The sequence below is a fragment of the Nothobranchius furzeri genome, chromosome 16, assembly GCF_043380555.1.
Source record: "Nothobranchius furzeri strain GRZ-AD chromosome 16, NfurGRZ-RIMD1, whole genome shotgun sequence".
NCBI classification, from domain to species: Eukaryota; Metazoa; Chordata; class Actinopteri; order Cyprinodontiformes; family Nothobranchiidae; genus Nothobranchius; species Nothobranchius furzeri.
Window position 1 is genome coordinate 38,392,069 of NC_091756.1, and position 12,099 is coordinate 38,404,167.

The 12,099-nt window shown below is 41.9% G+C and overlaps 1 protein-coding gene across 3 annotated transcripts in view; it reads right to left on the reverse strand.

Moving 5' to 3' along the window:
- Positions 1 to 12,099, reverse strand: part of dnmbp (dynamin binding protein) — a 62,284-nt gene that overhangs the window by 10,427 nt on the left and 39,758 nt on the right. Inside the window, exon 1 of one of the 3 annotated variants that reach the window (XM_015963118.3) lies at positions 8,768 to 10,661. The exons of the other annotated variants lie outside the window; for them this stretch is intronic. Within the exon in view, the coding sequence (XP_015818604.3) occupies positions 8,768 to 10,493 (1,726 nt within the window). The 5' untranslated portion in view covers positions 10,494 to 10,661. Of the gene's footprint in view, positions 1 to 8,767; positions 10,662 to 12,099 lie in introns of those variants that run through there. 3 annotated transcript variants of the gene reach the window in all.

The window sequence follows — 12,099 nt, forward strand, 5'->3', positions numbered from 1 at the left end:
CTAAAAAGCCTGCCCTGCGCTCGGTGCAACGGGGTCAGGCACAATCAGTGCTGTGTGCCCAGCTCAAAGTTCACCAAAGACTGCACAGTTTCCCCGGCAACAAGAATAGCGGGGGTGGGGTGGGGGGGTGGTTGAGGCCCCTTATTCGTATCAAGTTTTGGAAAGCCGGGAGCAGATTTACCCAACTGATCTAGTCAGTTGGGACAGGACGGATCTTGAAAAATAACTCACACAAGCTGTCAAACGCAACAAAACAGGGGAAAACAACAACTACCAACTGTGTGAGAAAAACCTGCGAGTCATGACTTGCAGTCATTACTGCATGTACATAAAAACTAATTTACAAAACTTGAAAGATTAGTAACATCAGTTAGGGGGGTGGAAACCTTAGCAAGATCCTTGAGACTCTTTTTTAAACATTAACTTTGTGTTTCTGAGAGCTTTTCTCAGTTGAAAGCACTTTTAAGATGGTTTTGAATCCTTGAGGTACACAGAGAGGCTTCTGTCTGATTAAATCTCATAGCCATTGTCCAGATATACCCACCAACTGTGTCAGGTGGAAGGTCAACCCCCCCCCCCCCCCCACACACACACACACACAAAAATGAAAAAGCAACAGGGCAGTTTATTTAGTGGCATACCATCCTGTTTATCTTTTCTGGGGTTCAGTCTCCAAAGGTCACATTCTTGTTCCTGGCAGATTCCCACAGCAACCTGCTGGACTGGTTTTCATAGTAATTATAGCCATTCACCTCAGGACAAGCTGGGCATTTTCTGAAACATGCAACGTTTAGATGTTGGAGTGTTTCATTTACATGTCGGGTAACTGAGAACACTTTGGAATAAAAAGAATGGAGACTCAGGTCTTTGTGTTCTTTGGAACCCCTCAGTTCAGAACTCGTTGGTGATGAATAATGTGTAATTACCTCAAGAGATCATCAGTTTTGCATATGTGCAGAGGGGGATTATGGTACTGAGCCTCTTTTATCAATCACAGTCTTCTAAACCAATGAATAACAAGACTAGAGCCTCACGTTCATTCTAAAACAGGATAGAACAATGTTTAATTTCTTTTTGAGGGTTGATTTTTATATCGTCTGTGTGGGAAAATGTCTGGTTTGAGAACTGCTGAGATGATGACACACGTTTTTATTTGTTCCCAACTGCTGGACAAGTAAAGACAAAAATCCTGCTTGAGGCGTTTGATGCTTCCCACAACAAATCAAATTGAGCTTCAAAAACATTAAACGGTGACACAATCATGTCTTTGATTTTGTTGAACTTCATTGCTGAAGCTTGTGTTTAACTGAATAAACTGCATCCACACCGAGCCAGGGCAGCGGCGAGCTCGCGGCTCCGTCCTGGGACACAGGATTGCGGTGGAGCCCGGCATCCTTCCCCACGCCGTGGGCCAGCTCTGGGGGAGCACACAGCCAGTCTGGTGCTCATGAAGCTGGAGCGATCCGGAAGCGTCTCCCGGTCCAACTGTCATCTGGCACCGGAAGGGTGGAGAGGAACTCCGCGGCTGAAGCTCGGTGACGGCATCTGCGGCAAGATGAAGGCGAAGCTGGACGAGGAGAAGCCGGCCGGTGGTCCGCAGAGAGGAACTGGAGCAGGCACTCCCAGGGGAGAATCTCCCCGCTGGATCATTTTACGCGTTGGATCATTCTGTCAGACGTGCTGAAGTGCGAAGGATCCACGCTCGGGTGAAGAAGGTTTACAATCAGACATGAACGGGTTAAATGCTTTAATCACGAACACGCTGACACAGAAACAATAATCCAACACGAGACAAAGAACTGAAGGGGTTTAAATACAAGAGGGTTGGGAACTTGGGTGATTGGAAAACGAGAGGCAGGTGGGAGCAATTAACAGAGACAAGACTAAACCATAAGGGGAGACAGGACAGGGTGTGACAGCTATGGCCGATATCATCAGCGTTCTGTGATACAGCAGTGTTTTTGTGAAGAAATAAACATTCAGGCGGCCCACCTTGAAAAATTAGTGCAGGAAAAACTAATAAATACATCAGAAAACAATTTCAGTGTTTCCCTTACATAGGCTGAAATCCCAGCCAAATTTTTTTTTGCGCTGTTTCCCGAAGAAGCAGCGGGAACTACTATTTTGTTGCTTGTGATCACAGCCGGTGTTACACCAAATTCTGCGACCCATCACAATTTGTGACCCCCCGGGGGCAGTGTTGCGTTTTTTTGCGTCTGTGCATCCTGAATTGGCATAAAGGAAGAAGATGCTACGTTAAAACTGTAAACTATGTAAGCTTTGAGGAAGTTGTGCGGCGCAGACCATGGATATTAAAAAGAACGTTTGTTAAAGTTTATAGCAAACAAACGGGACAATAAATACAGGGATAACCAGGGCTTTGATAAGTAATGTTTGCTAACGTTAAACATTGATTTTACAACATGCGAGGTCCGCAGGTAAAATGCTCAGAACTTCCATTTATTGAAATAAATTGTTGAGATCCGTATCCTCAGTTCATTAGAAACCACTGCAGATTATCTGGTTGCTACATTTTTTTTCTGTCACTCCAATGCCACTCATATGTACTAGTGGAGATAAAATGGAAATAAAATGACACAAACATCATGAAGCACCTTTTGCTGTTATTATCTTTAGTGAAAATTAAAGACATCTGCATTATTACTGAGATGCAAATGGCCACATTCTGTGAAAGCCACTATCATATTGTGTGACCTTACTGTAACTTCAGTTATAATGATTTTTACATCACACAAACTGTTTCTGGTAACTTCTCTGATTATGTAGTTCATAAAAAAGTGTATTTGACCTCTGACATCTGCATTATTACTGAGATGCAGGTGGTCACATTGTGTGATAGCCACTATCATATTGTGTGACCTTACTGTAACTTCAGTTATAATGATTTTTACATCACACAAATTGTTTCTGGTAACTTCTCTGATGATGTAGTTTATAAAAAAGTGTATTTGACCTCTGACATCTGCATTATTACTGAGATGCAGGTGGTCACATTGTGTGATAGCCACTATCATATTGTGTGACCATGGTCCCCGCCGCACAACTTCCTCAAAGCTTACCTAGTTTACGGTTTGAACGTAGCATCTTCTTCTTTTATGCCAATTCAGGATGTACAGGCACAACAAAATGCAACACTGTCCTCTGGGGTCACAAATTGTGATGGGTCACAGAATTTGGTGTAACACCTGTGGCAGGCAGCAAGGAGGAGGAGGAGGCAGGGCAGGGTGGTTACAGCTAGGGATGAGCCGGATACTCGTTTCAGACTAGTATCCGGTACGGATAAAGCATTTTTGATGATTACGTGCAAGAAACGAGTAAAACTCGTAAATATCTGTAATCGTGCTGAAGGAAAATCCTCACTGGGTAACTGATTTTCTTCATGCTCTGTGATTGGCCAGTCACATAGAGCACCCGCCCCTCCCTACACAAAAAACTCTGCAGCCGGGAGCTCAGTCCGGCCCATGCATCCACGCACGCACACACACAGACAGTAACGGATCTCTCTGTGCTTGCTTCACTGTTGCTCACGTTTCTTCAGAACTCCCTAGGTTTTCTTCAGCTCGCCTCTTTTTCAGTTGAATATTTAAAGTTACTTTTTTCGTAACATACATGGTGCATTTGACAAGACAGAGCTGAAAACGGCTCGTGCATGCGTCGGTCACTGCCTCCGCTCGGGTCAGGTTTTTAAAATTATTCTCTGTCTCTCTCTCTTTCTCTCTCTCTCACACACACACACCTTAATCAACATTGTTTTGTTTAACTGCGTGTGGGAAAAATGCCAACAACGTTAGGGAAAAAATCAGTTTAATCAAATTAAAATAAAATAAAAATGAAAAAGTTGTGTCTGGTTCGAGTATTTCATATTTCCTAGTTCCTACTGCATGAGTTCAGATGTATTAATTCATGCACTTAAATATTAATGTTCTGATTTTATTGAAAAACTTATTCCGTAATAGTTCCTTTACTATTGTGATCAAAAATATTTAATCTAAATTCTGAGGCTGCTCTGTAAATAGTTTTCAAATAAACAATACACATATCAACTTCTGATCAATCCATATCAATTTCAGATTTAAAATAATGTATTGATGTAAACCACACTCACTAATTTCCAAATAATAAATAAGAGGTGCATTCATCAGTGTATGTCCTTTGATCTGCATTAGTGATATTTTCAGCACCAGAACAATGAAGCAAAGAAACAGATTCCTGAGTTTGTTAGTAATTTTATTTATTAGGTGCATCTGACCTGTTCTATTTTTCTCTGAAATGAGATCAAATCAGTGCTTCTATGGGTTGTCTCCTCTCTGCACTAGAAAAATGTATTTTATTATAATGTTCACTGTAATGCATCTGGATGTTCTTAACACATAAATTAAATCAAAGATATTGGTCAATAGTGCCAAGTGTGTCACTGAGAGTTTAAAACAAAAATTATTCTTGTGCAAATATTGGTGTATTCACCTTTAATACTAGTTATTAAAATGCAGCAGTTGCTGGATTGGTGCAGTTCAAAGTGGAGTGCATCAAATAAAACAATATTAAGCTAAAGGAGAGACGTCATATTTCCTGAAAGGAAACTTTCAGAAAGCAGTTTTTGGATGAACATCTACAACTGGTGGCTGCTGAAGCCAATTAATGTACTAATAATGGTCTAAAAGACAATAACTTAACATGGCTGAGACTCTCACCACAAATATTCTACCAGACCACATGAGATGTTGTGAATGGAGTCAGATTTAAAACTCCATCTGTTTTCAACGTAAGATGAACATGATCTAAAACTCTGGCGTGAAAAGCAGCAGGTTCCTTTAAGGAGGACCGGGCCTTTGATTAATAATGATTTGAGATGTTTGAAGGTATGAGGAAAGTCTTAAAAACCAAAGTTTCATCATCAGTGAGTCATACTGACAATAATTAGATTAAATATTTTTTGCACACAGCGAGATAAGAAAAGCCTTTAAATCAGTGTGGTCAGATGACTTCCCGTCTCAGCTCCTAACTCACCCTCCCCACGTTAATGACGGCAACAGTAAGGATTACAGTGGACAACATGGCATGGATGATGACATTACTCATACGCAGGTGCTCAACCCGTCCATGCAGCAGATGGCATATGCTGAACATTCAAAAGTAAACACATTTACATACAATCTAATTTGATGCTTATTTTCCACAAATGACTCAACTATTAAGTCAAATTGAACTAAACTTCTAGAAGGAAGAACTTATGTTTGGTTGTGGATGAGATGTTTAAAACTACTAAAACATGGTGCAGACAATGGCTGAGCGTTTACTTTGACCTTTCTCCTCATTAAGATATGAAACCTCATGTGAGAATGCTAAGAAAGTTAAACCTGCGATAGCTTCAGACAACTCAAATATAACTTTTGACAGGAAACAAACGGCAAAAAGGCACACAGCTAATGTCTATCCTGATGGCATGTTTTAAAAGCTTTAAATGTCCCTTCCATGCCACAGAATCACAATGTAAGCTCCATATGGACAGCAACAGGATGGTCTAATGTTTTTAGCCCTGCAGTCTCAGAGCAAACCCCTGACCGAGCTGAAACAGTTTAACAAGATTAACGGATGGCAACACACTGCACAGGCAAGCATGCACGCGTGTGCATGTGTGTGTGGTGAAAGATGCCGTCAGGTCTCGAGTAAACCTCCAATGGCCCATTAGTACAACGCGCAACTGCATGCACGCACGCACAAGCACACACACACACACACACACACACACACACACACACCACAGTGTATCAGTGTTGTGTTGCAATGCAGGAGTCAGACCTGAGCTGGACTCCGCCTGGCACCAGACAGACCCCCACTCACCCTGCTGACGCTAGGGATTAATACTCAGACTCTGGAGAAGGCTGTGTGCTGATGGAGACTGTGTGTGTGTGGCTGTGCACATGTAAGTTTCTAGGTAACTGGGGGAAGGGATGTAGGGCGCCACCTGCTTCTTTTCAGGCACAATAAAGTGATCCAGGGAAGTGCTCTTCAATCAGTTTACAACTAGTCATGAAACTTCCACATTCTTCCTGTGATGGTTTAATGAATCACTACTGTTGAAATATTTACCAACTCAGCTCTGAGTGTTTAAACCCCAAAAAAACTGATTTAAGTAAAATGTATTCACCGGCCTGAGGCCTTTTTATCAATATCAGCACGATATATCGGCATCACTATAGATATCGGCCGATGTTAGTCATTTAAAAAAATATCTGTATCGGTCTGACAAGTAAAACAGGGCTGATGTTAACAACCGATATTTTTCCATGTTGTTTCCGTTTGTGTATCTGGTTCAGAGTGTGAGGGGGTGATAATGTGTAACTGTTTAGTCATGTGATGGTAAACATATTAGAAGCATAAATGTAACGGTGATGGTAATCATGTCAGAAGCGTAATTGTGTGTATGGTGTGTGTATTTAATGACATAATATAAAATCTAGTTTGTACTCTATAGATAAGGCAAGGCATTTAAAATTTTAGCTTGCATAATATTCTGTCTATAATAACTCTGCTGATTTCAGTAGCATAAATGTCAGTGTTTGTATATACATATCGGTATCGGCAAATATAGGTTATCAGCCATAGCAGCAATATTAACCCTCTGGAGGCAGGCGTTGCAGATTTGCAACGTTAAAACCTACCTACCTGGTTACTCCACAAACGTATTTCATGAGCATTTTTAACTCAGAAGTACCCCTGAAGCACTTAGTTGTTCATCCTTTTATCAAATCTAAGGCCCTGTCCACACGTAGCCGGGGATCTGCCAAAACGTAGATATTTTTCTACGTTTTGGCCTGTCATCCACACGAAAACGGAGTGTTTTCACACGAAAATGGATCTTTTTAAAAACTCCGGCCAAAGTGAAGATCTGCGTTTTCTCTGTTTTGGGTGTCTGCGTGTGGACAGACAAAACCGGAGTTTTAAGGTCCGCAACATCACCTCCCGCGACAAAAAAATGCTGACATCACGTGTGCGACCTGTGTTTACACTAGCCGACAGCATGGATGCCCTCAGAGCTGTGCTCGCTTCATCAATTGTCCAAGCGCTTTCTGCTTGTTTGTTTTTGCAAGCGGAATTACTGCTCCTTGCGGAAGACCACAGACGAAGGACGAGGTTAAGAACGGGGGAAGTACTGCCGCCTACAAGTCTGGCATGTCCTTAACAACGTATTTATCCGGGTACGTGTGGACAGTTTTTTTCTTAAACGAGGTGGTGTGGATGCAAGTTTTTGGAGGGGCGGATATTCGTTTTTAAAAAAACCCGGCTACGTGTGGACTAGGCCTTATTTTGAGCCTGAGAGGGTTAATACTGGATATCAATATTGGCACAAAATTTCACATCGGTGCATCACTATTATTAGGATATGCAGAAATAATACAATTTAGAATCCAGCAGATTTAGAAATAAAGATGTTTTCAAATTTCAGACTTATTCTTACTTGACAGTATTGGCTTTGAAAACATATTAGATATTGATGATGTTGCCAGCTGATGTAAAATGAGGTATTTATACCAATGCAAACAAAACAATATTGAGTCAACATAATTTTCAAATAGCCTGGACACGTTTTCTAGATAATCTACATCAAAGTAATACTTAAAATTAGCAACTTGTTGCTAAATTATACCAAATTCTAAACAATGCATCTTAAAAACTCAATTGGTCATTTGGTTATGTGATCTTTAGTTATTGGAGTCTGAACACATTTATGTGAGATGGATGTCAATAAAAAGACAATAAGACATGAGCATTAATGTAGTTTCTACTTTGAGATCTTGCATGGGAGAACTTAAGCCTCTGACTCTGTCTTCTCAAGGTAAATGACTCTGTGGGAAACAGTACCACTCCAACACATCCTAAAGCCCGCAATGCAGATGGAAGAACATAGCCCAAAACAAAAAGAAAAGTTTGATGTGCTCTTATCTTTTTATTTTAACATTAAGGCGCAGATGTAAGTGGGAAAGGGTGGCAACATTTGCACATGAAAAACTGAAACTTGCCTTTCAGTGTTTCAAAGTTTTTAAGTTTGTCAGAAAAAGGCAATAAACACTGTCCTCTCAGCCATGAAAGAACTCAACAAACTAGTTGTGTGCACATAGCTTTACTTATTTAGAGAAGGGCAGTAAGAAGGAAACCCATAGAAGGAGAGAATGACAGAGAAAACAAAATCCCAAGAACCCACAAAACCGGTTCCATGTGCCTTCATAGTCACAAATACCTGACAGCTCACTTTATACAAAAGTGATACTCACCCCACACACACACACACACACACACACACACACACACACACACACACACACACACACACACACACACACACACACACACACACACACACACACACACACACACACACACACACACACACACACACACACACCACTCATCTTCTAAAAGCGTAGGGCAGTGTGGCCAGTCAGCACTTTGAACACCCCAGGATTGATTAGAAGGGCGCATCTGAAGGTCATCACCCAACAAAACAGTGTGGCTGGAAACCTTCCCTACCTCATTCTATTCATTTACTAGAGCTGGGAGTGTTAATAAACCATGTGTCCTCTGGTTTTCAAGGACCTCAGCTAGTTTAAATGATCTGAATTACTGTACTGTCCCCGTATAAATATTAAAACAAACAAATTATCTCACACACACAAAAACCTGACACACTGTACAAACGCAGGATGTGAAACATCTTCGCCCACATGGCCATATACGTAGAGTTTACCTTGCTTTAGTTTCCTGGTAGTGGCAAACTGAGACTTTTGCAAGGAGCTCGGCGCCGTCTTCCTGTAGAAGCTGTTTCTGTCTAGGGAGCCCACGTACACAGGCTCACGTCCCTTTTTTGAACTTCCAGAACGGGACTCGTACCCCCTTTCCTGCTCATCTTTGTCTTGTTGGTATACAACAGGATCATCAACAGAGCGCATTTCCCCAAAAACAAAGTTCTTATTCTGCTGCTCAACCCATTTTGCACAGAGTGTCATGTGAGTTTTTGTAGGATATTCCTCATATTCAGGGTCCACAGATACTGAATCTCTGTATCCGTCTCTTGGGCTGGACTCATAACAATCCTCATATTTATCGTCATAGTGGTCCACTTTCAATCGATCATTGTCATCTCTTTCATCATAGTCCCTCCTTCTGTGGTTGTAATATTCCTCTTTTCTGTTGTCTCTTGAATCCCTGTATCTGTAATTCTGGTCCTTCTCCCTACATTCCCAGTGCTCATCAACTTCAGAGTCATACTGGCCCCTTCCTCTGCTCCTCTGCACTTCCTCGCCTCTTCTATTGTACTCGTCCCTGTGTTTATAGTTGTTTTCCCTGCATTTATATCGATCTTCCGCACAGCGGTCATAATAATGGTCTTTGGGTTTTCGCTCCTCGTAATATCGGTCATCCTCTCTTTGCCGACAATGATCTTTTTCTCTGATGAAACGACTTTCTTTAGAGTCATAATAATCCCAATCACGGTCTTCATGGTAATCCCTGTCCCAGTCTCTGCGGTCCTCATAATGGTTCCTGTCTCGGTCTCTGCGGTCCTCGTAGCGATCTCTGTCCCTGTGTCTGTGAGGGAATGTGTCTCTATGATCATGGTAGTCTTCGTATTCACTATTGTAACTGTCATGTTCTCTCAGATCACGTTTATGTTGTTTCCTTGTGTCATAATACCCCTTTGATCTTTCATCGTACTGGTCACTGTGTTTTCTGTCATAGTGACCCCTGTCCCTGTATTTGTCTCTATGATCACACTCTTCTGAGTCTTTGTGCTGCCTACGGTCATAACGCTCAGAGTCAATATCTATATGCCAGTCATCCCTGGTTTTTCTTTCCTCATGCAGTTTACCATAGTCCTCTTGAGACCTGATGTCAAGGTTGTCTCCAGCTTGTGGCACCCTGTTGAACTCTTGGTGGTTAAAGTCCTCAGGTCCTTGGTAAAAGCAATGCTTCCCTTTCCATTCAGAAATCCTCACGTCCAGGTGACCATCCTCTGAGCGAGGATGGAAGTAAACATTTTGATCAGGAGGTCTCACGTCCCAGTTTGGCTGCTGGAAGACATTTTCCTGTCTGACTTGGACTTGACTGTCCCATTGTCCTGACCATTGAGCTGGCACATGCCCTGGAGGTGGCACAGGACCACCTACAGGCATCATCATTCCACCATGCACTGGAACAGGGCCTGGTGGAGCTGGACTTGCTAATAAAACTGGTCTCTGTATCTGGTTTGGAGGAACAACTCCATATCCAAGATATCCAACCTGTTGCTGCTGAATCTGCAGTTGATGTAGCTGTTGCATCTGTTGCAGATGAGCCAGTCTTTCCCTCTCTCTGGCCCATCCAGCATCTCCCAGCTCCTCCACACTTTTCCCTCTTCTCAGTGGGACACGAGTTGCTTGGTTCCAGTCCACTGAACCAAACATGACTGGGTTGCCATAAACTACTGGGCTCTTCATGGCTCTTACGATTTAAATCAGCCTACCTGGGGCTGATGGTTCCTCTTCAGTGTGGCTTATTCTCTCTTTCCAAAGTCCAGCATTCCATAACAAAGCGCTGTCGGAGACTCCACCTGCCAGGCATATTGTCTGTAAATTTCCCACTTGTTTTCCTCTGTCTCCTCTTCAGTTGCCTCTACAGGACTGCCTGGCCCAAGCACCTCCCAGCCCTCAGTGTAACTGGATCACACCCTTCCTAAAGCCATTTGAGCCAATCATGGCAGGAGAAGAAGACCGTAGGGTTACTGAAGGAGGAGCCTCCTGTGCTCAGTGGAGTCGCATGGGAGGAAGATTAGCCTAGCAGTCCCTCCCTTTGTTTTAACTGACTCCTACTTCTGTTTGCAGGAAAAGAAGCTTGTCAAAATACTAGTTGTTTTGGAACAGAGGCAAACTTCAGCCTTTGAGAGTTTAAAACACCTGGTATAAATGACAGAGAATATTTCCATATCTTTTCATTTATATTTTTTCCCAGTTTATTGTTAGATTCAGCCAATGACCTTCTCTCATTTATACAAGCAATTCTTACTTTCATATCACTGTTTCTGACTCACTCGTTTTGACTTTGGTATGAATGTCAAAGACCAGCAATCATTTACAGACATTAATGTACAAGTCTGGACATTTTTTAAACTGGAAACTAGAGCAGAAGGGACACTGAAGTTGAAATTTTTTGCTAAATATCTAATAAAAGGTTGTGTATTATATTTAGAGGCAGCCAATTTATATGTGGGGATTTTTGAGGGTGCATAGCCTGATTAGGACAGAGCAGCCAGGGAAAAAGTAGCTGCTGGTTTGCACAATGAGCTATTGTTGGAGACTGTCCCCACTTTTGGAAGAGACACAATCTTTTAGTGTGAGAAAAACTTCCAGCCTATTCATAAAGCTGGAGTATAATATAACCTACCCCCTTTTAGCCAAGCATGAAAGAGGGAGGGACAGAAAGGACAAGTTTGAAAGGCATGCATACACTTAGATTTACACAATTCACATCAACACACACACACACACACACACACACACACACACACACACACACACACACACACTGTTCCAATTAACTGAAATCGGGCAATACAACATTTAATTAGAGGCTGGAACAAGATTACCTTGGGGTTTATCAAGTTTCTGGTACCCAATCAAAAATAAAGAAATAAGCACATTTAATCCATTAACTGCACCAATAATTAAATTGTGTTAAGAGTACGCAAAAAAACTTGCACAGATTCCTGCACAAAACTGCCTAATTATCAGTGTTCAACATCTCAGCTTTCAAGAAAAGAACAAGACCGAAACTGTGTTTATGTGTGTTTCAGCAGCAGGAATGTCAAATGAAACATTCCTCTCAGCAGCCGTGTTTGCTCACACATATCAGGCTTTCCAAGACCCGGTCAAGACTCTATCAAGAAAAAGTGGCGCAAAAAGATAAAGAGATAAGGTCACATGGCCAACTTTATACATAAATCATGCATCTATCAGACGGGAGAAACTTGAGGCTGAAATGGATCCCAAAGACAGTCTGCTGTGATGTCACAGAGATTGAGAGAGGCGTTTGAATGGTTTAAAGAAT